Source organism: Dryobates pubescens, chromosome 23, assembly GCF_014839835.1.
Source record: "Dryobates pubescens isolate bDryPub1 chromosome 23, bDryPub1.pri, whole genome shotgun sequence".
In the NCBI taxonomy this organism is placed as follows: Eukaryota; Metazoa; Chordata; class Aves; order Piciformes; family Picidae; genus Dryobates; species Dryobates pubescens.
Genome location: NC_071634.1, coordinates 9922110 through 9947176, shown reverse-complemented (window position 1 = coordinate 9947176; position 25067 = coordinate 9922110). Strand labels below are relative to the sequence as shown.

At 41.0% G+C, this 25067-nt stretch overlaps 2 protein-coding genes across 2 annotated transcripts; both read right to left on the bottom strand.

Moving 5' to 3' along the window:
• Positions 1-291: 291 nt before the first annotated feature.
• On the bottom strand, positions 292-5200 carry LOC104303567 (transmembrane emp24 domain-containing protein 11). The gene is given in 8 exon segments (XM_009904201.2): positions 292-441; positions 1234-1380; positions 2314-2439; positions 2996-3096; positions 4192-4377; positions 4380-4434; positions 4436-4510; positions 5105-5200. Coding segments are annotated over 8 exon segments (936 nt in total).
• A 2325-nt stretch (positions 5201-7525) lies between these two features.
• On the bottom strand, positions 7526-14057 carry LOC104303568 (spondin-2). Its single transcript, XM_009904202.2, has 6 exons — positions 13565-14057; positions 12490-12716; positions 11883-12106; positions 11442-11633; positions 10052-10226; positions 7526-7994 (listed from the first exon to the last, which is right to left on the bottom strand). Exons 1-6 carry the CDS (start codon positions 13729-13731, stop codon positions 7816-7818), a joined length of 1164 nt encoding a protein of 387 aa, XP_009902504.2. The 5' UTR covers positions 13732-14057; the 3' UTR covers positions 7526-7815.
• Between the last annotated feature and the right edge of the window lie 11010 nt (positions 14058-25067).

The following is a 25067-nucleotide window of genomic DNA, read 5'->3' as shown; positions in this document are numbered from 1 at the left end:
GATTCTGAGCTGAACTTAAATGCTGCCTTAATCATGGAGTTCTTCTAGGTTTAGTCTTACCCCTGCAGAGGGGAAAAAAAGCCCAACAAACTGATAAAAGATGGGATTAAAGGAGTAAAATGTAAGGGGATGCCAGGTTGTGATGGAGAAACCAGGGTAAAATCAGAGTAGTAGAGGAGAGAAACCTGGAAGCTACATACAACCAGTGTTCTCAGCAATGCAGGGTTTCTTTGGATGCTAGGTGTTACATGGTGTGCAATTTCTGGGCCTATGCATTTACTTTGATAAGAATTAAACAAGCTTCTTAGATATAAAGAAATCTCTGAGAGACTTGATTTGCCAGATTCCAACGGTGATGAGAATTAGTGTTTGTGCAATAGCCCACCACAAGATATTGCTGTTGGTTTCCTCACTTGTCTTCCGAAATCTTTCTTCACGTTCCTGAAGGGAAAAGGCAAATGCAATTACTACCTTCTGGCATCTGCAGGTTCCATGCTGCTGTCCAAGTAACTAGTCAGGTATCACTCTTCTGCAGAGCAGTGAGCAAACACTTTTCTCACGTTGATGAAAATTAAAGTGTGTTCTTATCCATAGGGTATCTTTACACTCAAAACTGAGAAGCAGACACACTGCATCCTGAAGCCAGAAGCCAAACAAAGCTTTCCCTTGTGCCTGTTGTGCAGGATTAAGCCTTCTTAGGTTAACAGTCACCTCTGTATCGTAGTCAAGAATCTTTCAGCAGCCAAGTTTCTTTTCCTAGGTAACTAGCTGACCTGTTTCAAACACAGTCTGCCTGCCTGCATAGGTATAGAAAACTAAAGACAGCAAATGCACAATTGTTTGGAGGAGGTCTTCACTTTTAACTGCGTGGAGATCTATAAATATACACTCAGCCATTTCCTTAACCACTTGAGTAAAGTTTATACACAGAGGCCAGCATGGAAACAACAGCTGGCAACAGCAGCAGCAGCACCTGACACCTGCTGTTACTGCCTCTGACCATGTCTGAAATTTCCTGCTTTAGAATGACACCTGTTGCTGTAAGCATGAGTTCACAGGGGTTAGTTAGCTTTCATGTTACAGCTTAACAATATTTTACAAGGTAACATAAGCTATATTTGTTAAATACCAACAGAGTTCTGTGAGTTAGTTAAAAATAACACTACAATTAAATGATAAATCTTATAGCATATTAATCAGTAAGGCTATGTGCAATGCTTTTAACATACATACTCTTTCATAGTTCTGTTCTTTGGATACGTGGTGAATTTGCTCAATTATATGTTCTAGTCTTAAGTTAACTTCATTCACTTTGTCTTTGGCTTGAACAACAGATTCATCAAGAAAATGTTCTCCAATTCTAATGTCCAAGTGGATACGCTGCAAACAGAAAACAATATTCTCATCACTGTGTCTTCCCATTTTCATTCCTATGTTCTTGAGCTGAACAAACCACCCTATTTATATTTGTGCTATCAATGTTCTACTTCCCTGTATGTGTTTGCTTCCTTTAAATGTAATAACCAGAATCACAGAATGTTAAGGGCTGGAAGGAACCTCCACAGATCATTGAGTCCAATCCCCCTGCCAAAGCAGGGTCACTCAGAGCAGGCTGCACAAGAACACATCCAAGTGGGTTTTGAAAATCTCTGGAGAAGGAGGCTCCATAACCTCTCTGGGCAGCCTGTTTCAGTGCTCTGTCAACGTCACTGTAAAGAAGTGTCTCCTTATGTTGAGGTGGAACCTCCTGTGTTCCAGCTTGTACCCATTGTTCCTTGTCCTATTAGTGGGAACCACTCAAAAAAAAGACTGGCACCTTCATCTTGACACTCACCCCTCAGATATTTATAGACATTGATAAGATCCCCTCTCAGCCTTCTCAAGACTAATTCAGCTCCATCTATACCAGATAACCGCCTCCTCATGTGTCATCAGAATTATATTGGTGTTGTCTAGTTAACTATGACTAATTCCATTAACCCTCTCTAGCTGATGAGCCCCACAGATTTATTTTATTATTAGAATTTAAGTGCTTTTGTAATGTATACAATTAAATTGATCTGGATCTTTCACATTCAAAGCACTGTACAAACATTAAATCACTCTGTAGTTATTAGTTTTTCCTCTTTATTCTGACTTCTTAAACACCAGAACAGACTCTTTTTCTCTCTTCATAAGTCTAGGTTTGTTTTCTTTAATTACTAGGAAATGTTACATGCTGTAAGTCAGACCAACATCTAGCCTGGTTTGTCTCTCTGCAGTTTGCAAACAATTGATGCTACAGAACAAAGAATATTTCAGAAATGCACTTACCAATTTACTTCCTGCAAATGCCACAAATCTTGTGGAGTTAGACTGTAAACAGATAACGTGCTCCCCAGAGAGGTAGGAGGTGAAAGAAAAGGTTCCTTGTGGCCCATACAGTTTTGACAAGAGTACCTGTAATTTAGATATTATAGATGTCAGATATGTACATTATGAATACCAATAAAACAATCAAAAGGAGTACTGTGAATTGGATGTAAGAAGCAATCATTAATCTCCTGAAAACTGAGGCCCTGCCTGGGCACAGAAATAAATAAAGCTGATAGCAGCACAGGAGATGCTGTGAGGGATGGCCACTCAGCCTCACAGGGACCTTGATTTGTAGCTCAGGTTATCATCTGCCTTCCTTTCTGCTGCTCGGATCATTCTGTGCCACCTTCCTTCATTAGTGAATTTTCATGATTTTAAAGATCTAGCCTGTTTTATCAGGTGTGACTTTCTCTTCTGAGTGGCACAGCTTCCCCATGCCAGTCTGAATGCAGGAACTGTCCACAGGCATCTTTATCAAACCTTGCCGGTGCTGTTTACTTGCATAGATCATCAAATTACTGCACTAGCTTGTAGGCTGCAGACTGCTTTTCCCCCCAGAGGTGTCTATTATTTTAGACAGTACTGCCTGCCAACGCTGAAAGTCATAAATCCTACAGAAACACTCCTAAAGCGTACTTACTTCAGCAGAAGGACTTGTGACCGTCACAAACATTCCCAAACCAGGAGCAGATTCAAGAAAGTCCTGTTTGTGCACATCCCAGCGTTGTACTTTGTAATTCCCTGGATAAAACACAGATAAAAATCTCTTAAATAAAACATAGCTTAGTATTAAACATCTTTATTGCTTTTTAAGCACAAGTATAGAGATAAATGACTAACAATAAAACAATATGGGTACTTCATGTGCATATGATTAAAATTGCTCCAGGGCTACTTTGCCACAGTCTGAAGGGCAATATTTTATTGCTATGGGAGAAAATCTTCTAGAAAACTACAAAAATAGTTGATTAACAAGTAATAGTTTTTGATTACTGCTAATAGTCTGGCAAGATTAGCATACAGAAGTCATGCTGAGACCTCCCAAAGTATGTGTACTGTATTCAAATTACATTTTTAAGGTTGTCTTTCCCATTATTTATATATAAAAAACCGTATGATTATCTATTATTTTTTGTTATCCTCTTTCTGCACTACATTTGCAATCTTGGAGGCAAATTTAACGTACTTGTGCTATTCCAAGTGAAATGAAACTTTGGCAGCAGTTCCACTGCTGCAGCATTAGATGCAATGGATGGCGGCGGCGTGCAAGGACGCTATGAGAAGCCCCTGCTGCAGGGAGGTATTTTCAGTGTATCCTCTTTCTTATCACCACAGATTTAACATATTCACTAATCACAGATTTTCCCATTACACTTCAAGCTACCTTCATCATTGCACAGGCTAGATCATACAATCATAGTCATAGAATCATAGAATCAGTAAGGTTGGAAAAGACCTCAAGGATCATCAAGTCCAACCTGTCACCCAACACTCAGTCATGACTAACTAAACCATGGCTTCAAGTGCCATATCCAATCCCCATCTTGAACACCTTCAGGGACAGTGACTCCACCACCTCCCTGGGCAGCACATTCCAATGGCTAACAACTCCCTCTGGGAAGAACTTTCTCCTCACCTCAAGCCTAAACTTCCCCTGGTGCAGCTTGAGACTGTGTCCTCTTGTTCTGGTGCTGGTTGCCCAGGAGAAGAGACCAACCCCCTCCTGGCTACAACCTCCCTTCAGGTAGTTGTAGACAGCAATGAGGTCTCCCCTGAGCCTCCTCTTCTACAGGCTAAACAATCCCAGATCATCTCGGAGCACTGGCAGGCACCTACCCATCACCAATGTGTCGCTGGGGATGTCTTCAATTATACATTTCTCTTCTCTTTCTCCACTGTGAAAATACAAAGCAAGTGAACAAGAAATCCAAAAACACAACAGAACCCCTATCAATTGGCTTTTCATGGTTGCCATGAATCCCAGGTGCACTGCTGCTGAAGGTAACCATTTACAAATGTATATAATCCTGTGGTCTTTCCTTGTTTGCTGCTTATCAGTTTTTGAAACAGAGAAAAAAAACATCTGTGAGAAAAGGCAGCTGGTGGTTACATGTTTATAACTAACTACAGTATGTCCTGTAGAATGAGATAACACCTAAAAGAGATCTTGTAAAACCTTTCCTCTTTCCCAGCACCCAGCTCAAAACTTTATACACATAGAACATGAAACTAGAAAGGACCTCTCAGATCAGTTGATCAGTACTGAGTACTTGAGGTTAGTTCCCTAGATTACTGAAAGCAACCACGCTGGCTATCTCTTTCCATAAACTGCTCACTTTTCAACTTAAATTAACTTGTTAACATCTATTTCCCATTTGTTCTGGGTGATTATTCCAACCTAAATCACTGGACAAATGTATATGCTTGTACCAGCCCCACAGGGACTGCAGGAAAAGGCTGAAAGAAGGAAGTCAAAAGAACAACAGAAGAATCTGAAACAAACATAAATGTGATGCTGTAGGAGAAAAATAACAAAATGAACACTTTCTGAACAAGATTTTTTTACATATAAATGTCTTTTTTTCTAGACACTGCTTAATGAGTTCTCTCTTACACAGCTGAACACTCAGCTGCATAAACAAGACGGGGCAAATCATTTTAGCAGGGCCTGTTGTGACAGGTCAACTTAAAGAGGGGTCTTCAGACTGGAGAGAAGGCATAAATAAGTTCAGACCCTGACCCAGATTACCCAGAGGTGGTAGATGCAATGCTTGCTTTGATGAAGATCCAGAGAAACATTAGAGGCTGGGTTGTACAGGACAGAAGGATACAAATTGCATCTCATGGCCAGCAAATCCTTAGGAGTCTCAACAGTGATATAAGGACTTCATTACCGCTTCAGCATTTATCTGTCAGAAAGCATTCTAGATTATATATAATCTCATCATATAGTCAGACTCTTACCCCTCCACCACAGGAAGCTCTTGACCAACATGCACCTGCAGAAATTCTCATGCCATTCTGTACCTGCTGGAAAGAAGTCTGTCAGCAGATTGTGAGCTACCTAAGCACTTATGCCTTTAGCTTTAGGATAGGGAAGACATATTTACTTAGCAAAAGGGAATAGAGCCTCAAACTGCAGTTAGTTTATTTCCCACCCCCCTGCTGGTCACTCATCCCAGTCATTTAGAACTATTTGGTGGAACCCACTAGCTGCCCTCTTATTCAATCACCTAAGGCCCACATAGCCAACATTCCTGCTGTGCACCAGGGAGAGCTTTGGAGTTCAGTTCACAGCTCACTGTTCTGGTTTTACCAGGGCAGAATCATGAGCCAGATGTACCTTCCAGAGTGCTTTCTGAAATGAGTTTAACCCAGAATGTAATATACCTATTTCTTTCCCTAAATCTTATGTAGTTAAGCCCACAGCATCTCAGCTGCCAGCTATCTGTAACACCGGATACAAGAGAGAAGGAAGAGCTTCTCTGTTTCCTCTCTGTCCCACCATTTTTAAGATGAATGTTCAGAGAACTTTCCAGAAGGTTCCTTTTGGGATCTGCTTGGATGAGTCCACAAAGTTGGTGAAGGCAGTGGAACATCTCCCTGGTAAGGAAAGGCTGAGGGAGATGGGTCTCTTTAGCTTGGAGAAGAAGAGGCTGGAGGGTCACCTCATTCATGTTTATAAAGATGTGCAGGGAGGCGTCAGGAGGATAGAGCCAGGTTCTGCTTGGTGATATCCAGTGATAGGACAAGGGGCAATGAGGGCAAGCTGGAGCAGAGGAAGTTCCATGTGAACATAAGGAAAAACTTTTTCACAGTAAGGATGGCACAGGCTACCCAGAGAGACTGTGGAGTCTCCATCACTGGAGATGTTCCTGTGTGACCTGCTTTAGGTACTCCTGCTCTGGCAGTGGGGTTGGACTTGCTCTTTCAAGGCCCCTTCAAATCCTTAACATTCTGTGATTCTGTGGTTCAAGAAACCACCTTGTGGTGTGTGAAGTTTGTTTCTCCTAAATCATAACTTAAACTTGCATGTGATTTCAGCCCAGGACCTTTATTGAGTTTAGTTATCACTTGTCGATCAGTCACTCTGAGATTAGCTCCTATCCTCAAACAATATTTAAATATATACTTCAATATATGTTTTCTGAGATGGTGATAGTTGTGTAAAAAGGAATAGAAAAAGAAGGGGAAATGAATCAAAAAGGCATAGAAATTAGCTAAGTACAAAATATGACCATGACAATGTAACAAGACTACTTCAATTCTGGGATGGAAACAGGGGAGTGTGAGGGGAATAGAAGGGATAAAACAATGAGTAAGTCAAACAGTTGTGGAAAACAAGCAACAGGGGGGCCATGAAAAATGCAAAATGTAGAAATTCCTGTATGTAGCTCTATTATTGTGTGTCCAACTTTGTGTAGTCTGATAAAGTTTCAAACAACTTCTGTAAGCTACATGATATGAGCTGAGCATTAAAACTTGCAGCCAGGAGCAGCTTCTGACTTCATTGTGTGTGGATGTATCTGTGTGTGCCTCCATTTGAGATAACATTAAACACTGGTAAGGTTTCTCTGTGAAAGGCACAAACAGCAGCACATGCTTAAGGAACCACTTACTGCATAGAACTTGCCAAGGATCTGATTTGTGTTACGATCAACAGTGTTAACTTCGGGATAGTTGTCTCATGAGGGACACGCATCAACAGGCAGTTAGTTTAACATCCCAGCTAACACTTTTAATCAAGTTCAGAGGCTTCTACCAGTACCCACAGCTGTGGTTTTTGCCTAGTAGTTTTGTTGGCCGAGTGCCCTCATGACAGATTTTTCTCACTTTGAAGGGGGGAGGAAAAAAAAAAAACAGAAAAAGAAAAAGACATTTTCGTGTACTCCTAAGCCTCAAGACAAGTTTACTCAGTTATACTGTGTCTTAACCACACTGCAAACATGTGATCACTTCGACCTGCATAGGTAGTTTCTGAAGAAATGCGTGTTAAACGTGCTCAGAAAGACAACAAAAACGCCAATAAATTATACAAGCATAATTTAGAGAAGAAAAAGTAACTTCTAAGTATAAATAGCTGTAGAGCAACAAATTACGGTAAGCAAGAACGTTATTAGTTTCGATTTTGGTGGTTGAAAGGTTTTTACGGGTGTCAGACCAGCCTTTCCGAGAGTCTTTTCTGCCACTAGAGGGTACTCCAGGAACTTGCAGTATATTTACAGCAGGGACCGGTTGGGGGTTTTTCGGTCGGTAAATGATCAAGTACTGTTGTCATACTGAGGAATTTAACCCTCCAAAATCTTGATATGAAACAGCTTTCAAACCCAGCCTACAATACCTTTACAGCAAAATAGTGCAGCACACCCTATTTATAAGGAACATTGAGTGACATGTAGTTTCCATTTAGTTAAACATATCCTACTTTTAAATTATCTAAATTACGATCTTTTCTTGATTTCAGACACAGTTCTCTGGTTCACATCCAGTTTCTTCATCCAGATTTGGACACGGTGTTCCATTGTTGGCAGGCTGAAGGAGTACGAAACGAGTTCTTATCTTGGTCCCTGTTTTTCTGCAAACACCTCTACAAAGACCCCAGGAAGACCATTGTGAAACCTCACAGTCCAGTGGTGTTTCTGTAACATACACAATAAAAAGGTCATTTGACAGAAATTCGTGCCTAAGGCAGATACATAGTTTGCAAGGCATCAAGGAATGACGATCAAATAAGCTCCTCTCTTATACAATAAAATACATGGTATTAATAAAATCCATGTGTCTCATAAATAAAAATGTCCTCTTTTTTTTTTCAGCTCCTAAGCTCATCAACATTCATATTCATTTCTCTGCAGTGTAGAGACTGTCTGAGGTATCAGTAGTGCAGCATGCTATCTATTGAATAGAAAATACAGAATGCCTGTCAAAGAAAACTCTGCCTAAAATATTGCATTCAAAAGACTACATTAAAAAAACCCAACAACATTCACTGTCAATTTTATAACTCATTTGCCTTTGCATGGCTTACCAAAACTACAGGGACTGAAGCTTTTCTCTGGTTTATTCAGGTATACTTATACTTCTTGGCTTTGTTTGCTGTGTACTGCAGTTCCCTTTGCCAATAAAGATATTTTGTCACTAGAAGCTTTTTAATACTAAAAGGGTTTTAATACTAAAAGGCTTCAATATTGTCTTAATTTACTGCAAGGAAAGCAGTCAGAAGCTCTGAAGTGTTTTTCATAACATACACTTCACTGAAAGTATCTCTCATAAAAATATTAATGACTATTCCTTAGCAAGTTAAATAAAAATATGTCTTGTCACAGGAAATTGCATCATCAAAACTGTGTGTTGCAGCATTTGTGGGTAGAATAGGTGTGCAGCACACCAGCTTTCAATGCCATGCCAACTGCCTGCTATGCACTGCTGGAATTACAATGGAGCTCACCACTGCTGTTGAGATGTTTCTGAAGGGAATGAGCGACACAGCTAATCTCTGGTGATTAAATCTGTCCTTTGGATTCTGGAATATGTTTTAAAGTAGACTGATTTAGTGGCTAATATACAGTAAGGTGGGGATATGGGATTAAAATTACTTCTGAAATACCATTCTTGAAATGCAGATCCCAAAAAGGGCCAAATGTTCCTTTCAAATGGCATTGGAAAGGCATGGAATGAAAAATGAGGCACGTAGCACTTTGAATATGTCTTGTGTACTAATAGAAATACATTAAACCACTATAAATCAATCAGTAAATACATTATTAAAGTCTCAACCATGCATTATTAACTGTGTAGGGAATGGGCTATATTTCACTGATTGTGAGGGAACTTCAGCGCAGAACTAGAGGCATGCAGTGTTCAGACACTCTGGAGAACCTGCAACACAGCAGCTCTTCTAGGAGTACCCTGGGGATTTAGCTTAATGCTATCTCTCAAGTAGTATCTAGGATGTCAGTCTCCTGTTCTGGACAGGAGACTTCCTCTTACACTTTGTAAAAATCCACTACAGAAATGTACAGAGAAAATCTCACTGGACACTGTCCAGCTGCCATCTTTCCCTTAGAGCCAATATTATGTTAAATATCTATCTTTTCATTTGGAGAGCTGAAAATTATCTTAAGATTGATGTTGAGTCAGCAGTTTGCATCTCTTCCTACCTAAACAGGGTTCTCAGCTAATATTTTTAAGACAAGAAAAGTGAGAAAGCACATTGGTGGTGCTGTCAGGATGTATGTTTCTATCACAAGTATGTCCAAATCAATTTAATTATAATCAGTTGTTATTGCACATAACTGTCAAGGCCTCTGACCCAGAAACAGACAACAGTAATTGTTCTCTTTTAACTTTTACATCATTATGTAAAAGCTAAGGATTAATATTTACTTCCCAGATGCAAAGAATCTGGGAACCCTGATTCTTATCAAGTGGTGTCACTGATCTATGCCAACACTGGGGGCTCAATAGCTCCTGCTGCAGGCATCACCCAACCCTTTGAGTCATGGCTGAAATGTTGAATCCCTTCCTTACTCCTTCAGAGATTGATTGATTGATTGATTGATTTAAATCAACTGGTTTGTTTTATTTCCCTTTTTCTATGCAGGTAGGAGAATCCTCTGCCTAATCAGATATTTCACATATTTGCTGAGTGAATGGAAATCACAGAGCTGAGGCTATCACAGTGCTGATCACTTACCTGAGACAGTGTCTATTACTTCATTGCTTTTATCTGGCATATTATCATAAGGTACAGGAAAACCCAGAAGGTTTTTCTTTATTTTCACCATTGTCACTTGAGCAATAGGTGGCAAAATTTTGAGTTTGGGATAATAAAATGAGTTTGCTGGGTGGCTTGGAGAGGAGCAAGTGATCTGTGAAATAAGAAGGGGAAGCTTAAAGAAGATAACTGCAAAATCAACTTCATATATCATAACAGTTTTTGGCAAGTAAAATGCATATAACCAGTTTCTGGGAACCTCAGTTCACACAACTCCTGCCGGTAACTGCAGAGTTTTCATGCATAATGCTTTGAGATTGGGCACAATGAACTGTGACAACCTTTGGAGACAGGACTGAGATAGGAGTACTGAAAACACAGCAATGTATGGAATGGTTTCAAGGAAAGAAATGGATGTTATGACAAGAAATAAAAACACAACAACAACAAGAGCATTAAATACTAATATGAGGTATGCTATAGCAGCTGTCATATGGATATAGGAGGCCAAATGCATTCTTTTCCAGCTTCTCTGCTCCTTTTCTCATTACTCATCAGCATAGCACTTGGCTCTAGTAAAACTAACCTTAAGAAAGGATTAGCTGAATGCTTATGGGATTCAAAACATTTGAATCTCAATTCTTCACCACCCATGAGTGACCTGAGCCAAGCAGGAGACACACAGAGTATGGAGCAAGCACAGGAGATTGGCAGTGGGGTCAGGGAGGCTGCAATGAGGTTCTCCCTTGCCTTCTCTGTCCCTCAAATGTAAGAGTTTCAGGTCGTAGCAGTGCTTTTCACTGAAAACTCCCCCTCACATCACTATTTGTTGCTGACAGCTTTAGTAATGCCAGGACTTTTGTGGATATTTTAATTTCCCCAGAAGACTAAGAATTGTTAAAAATCATCTGAAATAGTCAGCTTCTATAGACATTACCTAAACGTGGAGCCAAATGCTCATGAACCCTGTGCAGCTTCAAAATTCTTGGGTAAGACAGAGAAAAAATAAAGGAAGCAGCAAGGTTATCAGCTGTGCAACAAATCTATACTGAGAGCATCAGCACTCTCAGGTTCAGTACTGGTTCAGTACAGTTCATTCTCAGAGTCAGTCTTACAGGAGCCCATGCTGTAGCCACAGGGTAATCTCTCTGGAGGAAGGACTGGGAGCATGCAGCTATGAAGTGCTAAACAACATCATAGAATCATAGAATCAATAAGGTTGGAAAAGATCTCAGAGATCATTAAGTCCAACCTATCACCCAACACCTCAGGACTACTAAACCATGGCTTCAAGTGCCACATCCAATCCCTTTTTGAACACCCCCAGGGATGGTGACTCCACCACCTCCCTGGGCATCCATACACTCACCTCTGTAACTGTGTCCTGTGGAATGGTGGCAAAGTTTGGGGAAGAAAATGTGAAACCACTGTCAGTTCCAGCATCATATGGGAACAGATCTACTGTCACTTCCTCCAGCCAGTGGTCTCCTTCACAGAGATTCAGGCTGTCAATGCCCACAAACCAATCTGGGCTTGGAACAATTCGTACGACAAATGAAACCTAAGGAAACAAAATGATCCATCAGGATTGCATCACTCACTGTGAAGTGCTCCAGGAATCCACACTTAAATGCGTGGCAGAAATATCACTCTGCTCTTCAGCTTCATAGACTAATCTGTGCAGTGCCCCCTGCAAGCTGACGTTGACTAACTCTTTGCATTCTTCTTACAAGTCTGAACTCAAATATCTACTTTTGGGTACTAGTGACATACAATAAAAGTTTTAAAATGAGTATGTACATCTACTTACTAAGGGATGTCTTGGATGCACTTCTAACTCAGTGGAGGTTTGTCCTGTGCCACTGGATATGGCAGGAGCAGAGAAGATTCCATGTACGCTCTGAATTTTCTCTCCAGCTTCTTCTATTTCTTTCATCAATACCCATGCCTCGCCCTTCTCAGCAAAATCCCGAACCCCATTGCTGGCATACTCATTTTTTTTCCACATGTTGTAGTCAGAGCTGTGAGTAACACCTATTTGAGTGAATACATGGCATGACATGAAAGTCTGGTTTAAATTGTCCCCATTTTTTCTCAATCTCTCCATTTTATTTATGAGGCTAACAAGGAAAAGGGAAAAAAAGGGCAAAAAGCAAAGTATAAAAATGAGTGAACACTGAAACATTTGGCTTATCACTGCTCATTCCAGCTGCAGCCAGCTGGAAACAGAAGTCAATTGAAACCAGTCGTAGGTTTCCGCAACTGCTGTGGAGATTTCACTTTCTGCATTTCATGCTTTATAACTTGGGCTACTTTGCCCTCTTTCATTAATTTCCTTACAATTGACTATTAAGAATAAAGCGATCACAGAATTCAAGAGATTTCCCTGTTCTTAAGGGGGTCTGTCCTCCACTTACCCAGCATTGCTGACCACTGTGCTGGGGGCCTGTAGAGTGGGTACTGCTTGGGGAAGGCAGCCTGGCTCCACTTGCCCGTGAAGATTATGCTGTACTTGGCCAGCTCCTCTGCTGAGCAAAGAGAATCATCACCCACAGGCAAGCTGCTGGCACAGCCCACTGCTGCTACAAGGAGGGTCCAGATAACTTTACAGGAGCAGTAGACAAACATCAGGTTTTCCATTCCCCTCCACACAAAATGAAAGAAAAAAAAAAGACCGTTAGCCACATTACTCACTCTGGACTCAAAGCTTGGTAACAGCCCCCTAATAAAATGTAACACACCATAAGTTACAGCCAAAGGAAAGTATACATCTGAAACACCGCCGATCGTCCTGCTTCTAGAAACATGATTGTGATGCTTTCAGATTTGATATTTCCAATGCTGTATACTACAGCTCTGTAAGTCTGCTGGGGACAAGTGTTTCCAGTGAACATAAAAATACCTTCACCTTGTCCACGGTACTACCCCTGAGAAAAATCTGGTTCTGGTTGTTTCTCGAAACCTTATTAGAGTCACATCTTGAATTAATTAGAGTAGCAACTGTTTCTGTGGAAAACATTAGTGATGTATTTATTCTTTTAAAGATTAAATTGCAGGTTACTTTGCCAAGAGAGATGATTTAGTTTAAATTTGTGTTCTACAAAGGCTGGTTTATGGCATAACATTTAAAAATCAAATACATTTCGTCTTTCTATAAATTACCCTGCTGTCATAACTGCTGCATGAGAAAAAAAAAAAACCCACAACCCTAAGACATTGTGATTGCCTCAGCTTGTTTGAGCTCCACGGCTGTTAAAAACCAATCTTCTTTTTAAAAGTTGCTGCTGCAAGTTGGGCAAATTTCACTTTTAAAATGCATCTGATAAGTGCCATCAGGCTGGCCCACTCCAGCAATTGTGTAAAATAACAGCCTCATATATATATATATAAAGAAAGTCTTTTAAACTGCTTTTGTCCTGTGAGAAAACTCGACAAATACAACTAAAATGCTAATAAGAGATGAATCGGTAAAAAGAACTGCAAATACTCACTAAATGTTTCCTCTGGAGTACTGGCAGGGGGAGAGCACCTGCTTTTGCTGGCAGCTGAGTTGGTCTGCAAGAGAAGACAGTAGGAGTCTTGCTATTTATGCCTGGAGAGGGTCCCTTTGGTCCAACAATTATTGTTCTCCTTAGACTTCCCAGGTTTGCACAAAGCATGACATCTTCTTGCTTGCAATCTTTTTGGATGGACTACCAGAGGCTTCCTGTCTGTCCACTGGCTCAGGTTCCTATCAGAGGACTGATGACGAACAGATTAAATGCTTTTAAAAATGCCTGGGATTTTCAGCAACAGTTGGAGCTTTCTGGTGCCTTTACACTTCTCTGCTCTTATTGATGCCTCCAAGCTATACAAATGAAGGGATTCCAGCACTGAAATAGTTCTAGTGAACACACTTTAAATGAGAAGCATGTTTTCTTGTAAGTTTTATTGTCTGACAGATGCTCCTTCCAAACATTTCCAGAGAGCTCTCACACACCATATGTATGTGTTCAAATAAAAGGGGTGAGGCAGCTAAAAAAAAAAGAAAGTCAAGAGGGAAAAAAAAAAAGAAGAAGTTACATTTCATAATTGCACATACTCACACAGACTGTGTCTTCTGCAAACAGGAATTGATTTAAAGCAGCACAGTGTATATTTTTGTGTTCTCCAGCATCGTGAGCTGGATGATGAAAGGGCTCTGTAAGATCGTGGCTTCTTTGGAAAGAGTGGTTTGGGGAAGGTCCGAGATTTTTCCTGAGCTGTCCTCAGAGTAAAAACCCCAAGGAAAAAAAAAAATAAAATAAAAATCTTATTCTTACTGTTAAATCATGCCTCTTCTGCAGCTCACTACCTACACTTACAGCCCTCAAATGATTTCACTTGCCCGTGAGAAGCTGTGCAGCACAAAATGACCCGATTAAGAAATAATATTGAGTATTTGTTTTAAACTGTTTTCCCCACCACATCTCAAGTCAGGGAAAACAAGGGCTGTGTGCCATGCCTCCAAGATTAACAAAGGCTGCTGTGGCTGATCAGAAGTTTGCAGTGACCCATGAAGGATGTCTTTCCCTGAGTCTTCTTTTGAGGTGGTGAGGAATGTCACTGAGGTGATGACACCATCTCTAACTTGATGGTAGCGCATATGATTAAAAAAACAAACAACAAAAAAGAAGTCATTTTTCAGATGAAACTCCCAGGCCATTATCAGTATGTAAAGTGACAGGCAGCCCACCAAGAGGGCAAATAACCAGATGGAGCTCTGTGGCACTTGACCTGGGAACTTGTCTTTCCTTTGCCCCCCACCCCGTGGTACATCAGCAAGAAAGGCCACGTGAATGGAATTTCCATGGATTACTCGACCTGCAAAATGGATGGATTCAGCACCCATAACCAAAATTCCTGTGCATCTGGACAGACTGAGAATTCTACAGCAGGTTAAGTTTTCTAGACATGGCCATACTCTTAATTTCCAATACCCCTTCCTCCGTCCTCTCTTAATGCAATGTTTTCCACAATTTATTTCTGTTCCAGGAGCCAGACTTTGCTAGGGAAAAGAGCAGAGCCTTCGTGGGTACTTTTATAAACCACTTGAAGTGTTTGCTGAAGGATGATGTTTGAATTACATCCAGATCACTGCCTCCTATGCACAGAGTTGCAGATCCTCAGAGAACTGAGTCTACTTACATCAGAAGTGGGAGGTCTTCCCAGCCCATGCAGCTCTCTAGAAGAACTACACGGAGATCACACAAGTTTTCAAGTCTATTGCTGTTAAAATTACTTAAGGCTCACTTATTTATTACTAAGTAGCTTTAAACTTCGGAAGGCTTTGTTGTTTATCACCACAATTACTGAACCAGTTAACTTCACATGTTGAAACACACCATGACACTTCCAGGAAAACACTTAAAATGAGAACAAAGCAATTAGCTCTGGATCCAGCACAGATTTTTGTCATATCTCAGACCAGCCCTTTCCTTTCGAAGAAAAAGCCCTGGCAAAAGGCACAGCCCCAGACCAGATCGTTCTGGTTCCATGGCTGCATGTTAGGAATGTATCTAGGAACAGCAACACACACGGGCTGCATCTTTTGGCACAGCTTTGTTAAGTTACTAGATGATAAAAGAAGGGGAATCATTGGCAGGCATTAATTTGGGAACTCATCTGAGGATTTTAAGTACAGCTGTCACGGTGCAAACAATGGTCTCGTGGTGATTCGTTACTGTGATCTCAAAGTACAACAAACTCAGGTGACTCATGCCAGGGGGTTCAACTTCAGTCAGCAGCAAAACTTTATTGTTTATCCATATGAGGTAGGGGAAAGTGAGGGGAGAAAAGCAGAGTAAAGTGATGAAGAAAAAAGGAAAGAGGTCTATAGCTACCAATTATGCAAGGGTCCAAAGATGTCCCTCTGGGCCCATGTCCAGTCCTGCTGGTCCTTCTTGATCTTAGTAGGGAAAGCTTCACTTCGAAGTTTTCTTCTTGTTGCTTCTTCAGAAACTCCTCAGGTAACACAATCTCACAAACACACACACATAAACACAGAGGAAAACTCCTCAGAAAAACTTCCCATTGCTAGGGAGACAGCTTTTATAATCAACTTCACACCTGTTGATGTCTGAACTCCTCCTCTCTCCACCCTTTGTGCCCCTATGAGTAGGGCTTCCATGCACACTTAAGGGGGTGTCCCCAAGGTGTGGTCTGCCTTGGAGGCAGGTAGCCTTAGACCAGGAGGTGTGTTTTCATATTGTAATGACATTATAATGAGCAGAGTTCATTAAAGTTCATGGTTCCCTTGGCAACACCAGGACATCAGTCTCTCTCTTGACTGCAGTTCTGTTTCTCCATTCCAAAGTGATGCTTGCACACAACAGGGTCATCCATCATACTTGGCGGGTATGGACCCTTGGTACTACCTAGGTCTCTCCCACAGAACCTGCACCTGGAAAGCCATGGAGATCACATTCCAATGCACAGGCTCAGTCACTTAATCAGTAACTTGTTGTGGAGTATACAGCTGCAGAATTCAGGCTAAGATGTTAGCTTCACTTTCAGTCCTTCTCCTTGGAACAAGTGGGTCCCAATTCCTGGTGACAATGATGAGACAGCTGAGGCTCTTCAGACCGCTCCTTACAAACAAATCTCAAAGATCACAGAAGTCAGAGGTGATTCTTTCCTTGCAACAGGAGCCCGATGCTTTGTACTGAGCATCCAAGAGACTTTCCAGTTCTACAATTCTCTGTTACCAGTTTGTTCTTCCATTATTCCAATTTCTTGAGGTGATCAAGCTGCTCAACATATACAGCTGCTAGAATACAACTGAGACTAGATCTTTTATTTTCCTACTTTATCAGTATGGGGATTAGATGCTTTGAGGCATTTTAGTTTGAAAGACGGAAGAGGGATTCTTCAGACTGCAGGGAAACTTTTCCACTGTAGTCCTGTTTTTGATTCTGGTCCAAAATGGGGTTTTTCTTCCTTACCATTCCTACACTGGACCTCCTCTCTTTACAGGGAGAGTTCTAGTGTGACTAATTTCTCATGATTGACGTCTCCAAGATCCACAGTCTCATTCATTATCTTTGCTGAATTTGTAATTAAATTGTTGGACAAAATACACTTACTGTAAATTTAGATAAATATCTCCTCTCCCCACTTCCCACCCTCTCAAGGCTGAAAGAGGTGAAAAACAGAGAAAACCATATCAAGGGATGTTGTCAGAAAATACTAACTTGAGGACTCCCAATCCTGATACTTTAAATAGAAACTGAGCTAAACAAAATCGGTCTCTGATATTGTGTAGAGCATCAAAATATCAAAGAAAATAAAAGGGGGGGGGAAAGGGAAACAAAAGGGGAGGGGGAAGGAAATCCCCCCTCAGATTTCCACTCAATTTCCACTCAATTGCTTTCATGGCTGGAAAGCCACAGATGCCAAATTTTTGTGGGCTAGCAGTTAGAGGAAAAAAAAAACCTGCCTGTGGGATCAGAACCTATGTTTGCATTCCTTCTTCAGTCTGTGTGTCCCAAAGCAGCTGAAAACTCATGGAAAACTCAAAAATAACCAAACCCCTTCCGTGTAGGAGACAGTTAATTTTAGTTGCAGAAGTGTGCGACTTCTGCTGGCTCTTGTCAATAAGGCAACAGTTCCTACAGGCTTAACCAGGGTGAAAGCTGGAAAGCATAAACCAAAAATGGTGTCCAGATAGTTCTGGTCTTTAAGTAACAGTCATGACTGTGCCTTAATTGTTCTGCATTTTTGGTAACAAACCCACCAACCAAATTAAGAAAACAATGAGGAAAGCTCTGCTTAAATACATAGCAGTACAGTCGGCTGGCTGGTTTTTGAACCATGTACACCACAACAATATTTGTATGAGCATGCTTAGCCTGTCACACAGGAATATGGCACATTAAAAGAGACTAAATTCCATTTTGATTACTCCCAGAATAAGCAATAAGATTGGCATGATTATTTATGACTTTCCTATTAAGCTGTAAGATGAAGAGAAAGAAAGAATATTTAACTAAAAAGGCTGGCTTGAAGTTAATTTGCACACCTTTATTCGAAACAGAAGCTCCAGAAATCTCGTGTTGTTTATCTTTCTGAAGTCTTGCCACACACCAGAATTTTGCTACAACAATTTCCATTTTGCTAGTAGGGAGTATATGTGCAACTCCGATATTCACAGGCTGTTTAATATGCTTATGACCAGTTATCATCTCTTTGTCTAGCAAGAAAAACATAACGTTGTATTTACTTAAGAAGGATTATGCAGCCTCACTTTCCTCCTGTAGTTACCATGGATACACACACGATTATGGACACCCAGCACTGCCAAAAACGTTTGCAATTCACTCAAAACCCTCTGAGCTCTAAGTTGTCAAATCTCAGTACCAGAGTAGCAAGCAGTAAAAAAATTTATCATGGAGAAACTGCAGCGTTGGCTTGGAAGCTTCTGTAAAATAAAGCATTTGCAGAGAAGCACAGAAGAGTCCCCATGCTGGATGGTACAACAGCAGGGAAGGCAGCTGTAATCTTGATTTATCTTTTGGCATAAAAATTGAGCCCTCCCTTAACCTCCATACAAGAAGGTCTGGTAAACTTTGTCAGGTCAGCAGACAGTCACCAAGTTTTGTTCAGCCTGGAGAGAAGGCGGCTTTCAAGGGAAGCCTTCCAGTGACTAAAAAGAGGTCAGGAAGATGAAGCTAGGCTCTTCACAATGGTGAACATCGGGAAGACGAGTGACAAAGGGCAGCCAGTCACCAGCATTTGAAACACTTGGAATTTGAAGGTTATGATAGAGGCATTGTGCTGCTTGTATAAATAACTGTTTTAAAACTGGGCTATAAATATGCTCAATGCACAGAAACTCCTGACAGGATTGCCAGCTGACCGCAGAAGAAAAGGTAGCTTTCATGGCACACATGCCCAAGTGCACAAAAGGTCTTAAAAGTAGTGTAGAGATGAAGGAACAAGACTATTATATAGAAGACATTACTGCTTCTGACCCTAGGCCATCATCTCTTGTCTACAACAAAAAACTTGCCCTTCCCCAGAAACAGTGAATGAAATAAAATGCTCTGTTTGCCCTTTGGGTCTCAAATAAACCCAGGGGAACGTGAACAGTAAGAACATTTTTCTTTCTTTTAGGAAAAAATACAGTAGGAACAGTATTTTTGCAAGTATTGCAGAAAGTGGAATTACATTTAAAAAAGGAATCAAAAGAGTTTGCTATTTTGAACCTGAAGAAAGCTGCTGTTCAAATAATGGGTTATATAATTCCTTGTAATTGTTGCTGCTGTTTCAGACCCTGGCATTTTTAATAATCATAAGTGCCTGAGTATGAATTTTATTTATCAGTTATTACAGTGAAAAAGTGAACTCCACAAGGAGATGACAAATTTAAGTTTTCTCCATTATATTCTGCATTAACTACAAATTAAGGATAAATTGCTATCAATTTATATTTCAGGAAGCTGTACTGCTCGTTTACTTCTTTTACTTCCAGAGCTAAATCAATGTCAAGTACCATGCTAGGAGGCACTCCGCTGCTAGAAATGCTCGAATGGATTTCCAATTCTGAGGCACTGGTATAAATATGAATTAGCACCAACAGAAACACTCTGCAATTATGCCAACATGAACATAATCAGGATCTGACCTGTTCTTTTAAAAGATGTAAAGCTCATATTGCAATTTCTTTCGTCAATAGAAAACCCACTGCCCAGACTGCATTTTAATTAACTGCCCTGAGTTCTGTTTGCAGATTCAATTAAGAAAAAGATATTATTCTTCACTTCTTGTCCTAACCTGCTCTTCAAAGTTACAGTGCCATTTACTGAATGTATTATCTGTTATGAGTTCTGAGAAACTCTTCAAGTAGTTGTTTGGGCAACATTTTATATTATGAATAAAATACATTGCCCAGGGGGAATTGTATTGAGGTATCACAATTACTCTTTACACTAAGGGTAAATAAGCACAGAACTGGGGAAAGACTTCGGTGGTCACTCACACTGTCTCCCCCAGTTTGCTACCTGAGCAGCAGCAGCCCTGTGTGATCATTCTAATGACAGTTTTCTGGTAAAAGAGAAAAGGTCAGAACAGCCAATTTAAATGTAAAAGGATTGATTTAGTCATCTGAACAACAGCCTCAATCTTCTGTAATGATATAAAGAAAAAGCTTTTACCTCCTTTCAAGTGTGGATCGTCTGCCTTTTCTGGAAGCCCTGAAGTCTTTCTCTGGGACTTCTCCCTTTGATAGTTGCTCAGACTCGGTCTAACACATTCGTCTTTCAACTCTTGCATCTCAAGTTCACTGTTTTGAAAGCTACATCAGCATTTTCTTTCCCTGCTGTTCTAATGCAGAAGCAGATGTCTTTATCTCAATAGTGATTTTGACACTTCTCTTGGCTAAGTAACTTTTGGCAAATTAGATTGTGTAAGCAGTTTACTACTTGTGAGTAAAACAGTCAGAGATACCGTGATACCAACAGTGGAAGAATGCTCAGAAGCATCAATCTGCCAAACTTTGGATCATCCTTAGCAACAGTATCAATATTTGTCCAGTGCTAGAAAAACTGACATAAACACAAACAGCCACTTCACTTCATGGCGTCTGCAGGTGAGTAGATCTTTCCTGCTGCTTAGAATGAGAAGCTACCTTTACAGGTGCTTACAGTGGTGACACTAGTGCCTGATCTGCCTTGCCCCCATGATAATAAAACAAAACTTTTCTAAAAACAACAGTTAAAAAAAAAATCTACAGTAAATTGCATAGTAACTGCTGAAGGTAAGCCTGCACAGGCTACATCACAAACCCCAAACCATTCTTACAGGCATCCCTCATCTCCCAGTGCTTACACACATTCTTTGTTGGCTACCTCAGCAAGTCCTGTCAAATCAGGCACATCAGACAATCAGAATTCTCCCTCTGACACCAATCAATTAACACCTCAGCTGGCTAGTGGGACATAAGAGAGAGTAACAAAGCAAAGCATGGTGCAGATTTGCTCAGTGAAGACAATGCAGATGGGATTTAGGTTGCAATGCTTCTAACAAAGCATTTGGATTCCAGTTCGTGTTCAATAAAACTTCCAATTATCTGGAAACAGGAAGGGAAGAAGGCTAAAAAAATGCATAATCCTTTATGCTCAGTTTACAGAGGGATCAATGTCTTCTGTTGATAATCTGGTCCTATATGTTGTGTCTTCATTTTCCTGGGTGTGCTAGGACTGCTTGAGGACATAGGACAACAGACCGACTCTATGGGGGCCCACATTCTGGATCTGTGATGCCGAACACCAGATTTTATCAATAAACAGAACAGAACCTCTTCTTTGGTGACAGTTTACATGGTAGGTGCTTTCTTGGAAAACTGAACCATTGGGTTTTAGCATCTAGAGAAAGAAAAGCAAGCAAAAAGTGCCAAGAACAGAAAATAATATTAGAACATGATCTTAAATATCTTGTACTAGCTAGAGACTAGTTGTCATCAACTTCAAGTATCTAAACAATGAGCTTATTTTCCCATGGTTTCTAGCCCATTACAGTAGCTATTTTTCTCCTTCTACCAGCAGGACCAGCCAAATAAAGTACCCCAAGGATAATTCACTTATATTTGTGTAGTCATTTCCAAAGAAGGAAGAAAGCTCCTCCATCTCAGAGAGCTTGTTTGTCAACAGTTGTCTTTATGAGGTTTTCACTCTGAGCAGGTCTGAGCCTTGAGGCAATACTGACCAATCTTCTCTGTAGAGTGAACATACCCCAAACCACTGCAGTAATTCTAATCTCTGCTTTCTGAGAGCACAGACAACCCCTCCAAGCAGAGCAAATGTAGATCTGGAGGATGCAGATAAATACATGTTTTGAAAACAGCTCTTCCCCTGTTTTCTGTTTCTTTTCAGAATGAGCTTCTCCTTCCAGATGCTCTGGAGTCCAGCAATCTGTGCTGCCTTCCTGGGTTGCAGCAACCTTCACAGAGTCTCCCTCTGGGTCTCCAGGAATGTATCCTCTCCTTGACCTCTGAGGCTTGGCTTCTTTGCAACCAGTGAGCCATGTGCTTTGTCAGGAGTCTTTCAGCCTGCATGCAGTCATTGTCATCTCCTCCCTTCCCTCCCCCGTCCACCTGAAACAGGCCACACAGCCAGGAAAATCAGAGACAGCCTTTCTCCCTGCTCCCTGTCACACCCTTTGAAACCAAACAAAAATAAAAAGATACAAGGACCAAGAAATAGACACAAAACCATTAATAAAAACCTCAAGTTTTTCTTCCAGCATGAAGGCAAAAAGCAGTAGAAAGTGGAGGTGCTTGGCAGTGCCACATCTCAGTCAGCTGCAAAGGCTTTCCTGGTTTTCAGGCACAGACATGCACCCTCTGCATTTTCTTACCTCAGGTAAGACCTGAGCTAGTCAGGGAAGATGCAGAGATCTGAGAGAGAGAGGTTCAGGTTTCTACTCCTCTTTCAGAGTCTGGATTGCACTCACAGTCTGGAGTGAGGATGGTAGGAATATACTTGTCTTAGACAACACAGAAAAGAGCAGATGGAAAGGTCTTACAGCATGGTTAACATATGTCCATTTCTTTGTCTAACCTCTCTGGTCATCTCTCAAAGATCTTGTGAAACAATTGCCTGTCCAGCTTCTAGCACTGCTACCTGTCATCTTGACATTTGACTTGGCATCTGACGGCCTCCCAAGACAATAAAATCCAAGACTGATTCCAGCTTGTGCAGAGGAAAAGCAAAGCAGATTATGAGAAACTTTCTCCTTTGGCAAAACCCAGTGGAAGAGGTGGCTGTTACCAAGTGCAGGTTTCTGTAGGAACGTGATGTTAGAATGAGTCAAGGTTCTCACCTGCAGCAGGAGCAGTCTCTGGGGTGTGGCATTGTTCAATGCTAGGGGAGAAAATAAACAAGAAATAAGAAGTGAACCCTTCTGCTGACATGGCTGGCTCTCCCAAAACCCTGTCTCACCTTTTTTTATAAGCTCTTTTCTTTAGCAGTGGTCACTGCCTCCATCTGCTTTCAAAACCTCTATGAGTTCAGGTAATCTTCACAAAACTGAGGAATCCCAAAGCCTGTTTTCTGCAGTTTTACAGCTTCCACTTTGCTCACCCAAGAGTCACTGCATTTTTTTCTAGAGACTTTCCATATGCCATTGGTGGTGCTTTACCACTGATGCCCACCTCTGGCATTCACATTCTGAAGCCATTGAGAGTATTTGGGACATATGGCAGGGTGTATCAGCCTGCAATGAAACACCTTTCCAAAGATAACAGCATTCATATGCTTATACCTTTCTGAATAGGCAAAGACTACTTGTTAGGAAGTGAACAACTCGTTAAGCAGATGCTTGTAAGACCTGCAGACACCTTCATTTCACTTCCCAGTCTTCCTGTTTCTCAAGGCTCATTGAAGAGAAAGGCTTCCAAGATCAGCCTGGAGACCATAGAATACATCTCACCTTTTACACTCACCTGTTCAGTGTTCAGAAAAGAGAGGCAGCATTTCTGCAGAGCAACCACAACACAGGTCTGTGGTAGAGGAACACAATGCAAATTTCATCCAAGATGACAGGTCTGTGGAGAAGCAGCCTAGGAAGCCTTGCTGCTTACAAGTAGCCTTCTGTTTCTGAGCTGTTTGGAGATTCTCTTTTCTACATAGCAAAAGAATCAACAGCAAATCAAAAGACCATGATTTCTAGAAAGACAATAATGTTTCCCCTAGGTCTGGAAGCCTTCACAAATTTAAACCCAGAGGGAGAGAGACACTATGAGAATAATTGGCAGAAAATGGTATCAAATTTAATGAAAGTTAATGGAGTATTCTCAGCCATTTTAAAGGGAAAAGGTGCACGTTTTCACATGAAATATTTTCTTAGGGGACTGTGGAATGTTAGGTTTGATTCTCCTGAATTGTCTGCCAGGCTACACTACCAGTGGGAATCTCACCATAAGCTCAGCACTGCTTGCATTAATAGACTAGAATCTTAGAATAGAATCAATAAGGTTGGAAAAGACCTCAGAGATCATCAAGTCCAACCTGTCACCCAACACCTCATGACTACTAAACCATGGCACCAAGTGCCATGTCCAATCCCCTCTTGAACACCTCCAGGGATGGTGACTCCACCACCTCCCTGGGCAGCACATTCCAATGGCTAACAACTCTGGGAAGAACTTTCTCCTCACCTCGAGCCTTAAGGGACAGCTGAGGTGTTCTCATACTGAGTTTGCAGTACTGAGAGCAGGTTGCTTCCATGAGCCTGCTTCCTTCAGCTGAGCCATCAGGCTCTGAAGGGGCTTACTAGGGCATCACAAATCCTTTTGGCAGTAACGTCTGGAAAATGTCTGGAAACAGCTTCGTTTTCTAGAGTGAAACAAGACTGTTGAGTCATCCATAGAGCCATCAAGGCTCTGAGTTTTCACTCAGATGAAAAGGTGGGGAAAGGCTGTGGATGAAGACATCTTTTCACTGGGGAGCAAGGCAAGAAAATACGAGGAACTTACTGTGACTCCCTCATAACTGAGATACTGCAGAATAAATAAGCACTCCCATAAATCATATTCAGATGAGAAGTAGTAATTTATTGGTCTAAAAACCATATAGATTTTGCATGCTGTGTTACTAACCTCTCACCCTATGCAATTCATTGGAGTGTTTTCAGTATCTGCTGTTTATATCCTGTGCTTTTAACTCTGATGTAATATTTCAGAGCATGAAAAGGCTATCAGGGTAATAATGAGTGGGGTTTTTTTGTTGGTTTTTTTTTTCTTCCAGCATTCTCTTGCTGACCTCTGTTGAGTAATGCTCATGTGTATTTATTACTTAAGTACTTCAGCATTACCAAAGCACAAGGAAAAACAACAAAAAAAAAAAAAAAGAAAGAAAAAGGAAAAAAAGGAGGAAATCTAGAGAGCTTAGGGAAAAAAACTCCCCCAAAACCACCCTTGTACAGCTGCAATTGTCCCATGGACTGTTTTGCTTTGGGTTTGTTTTTTATGTTTCCATTT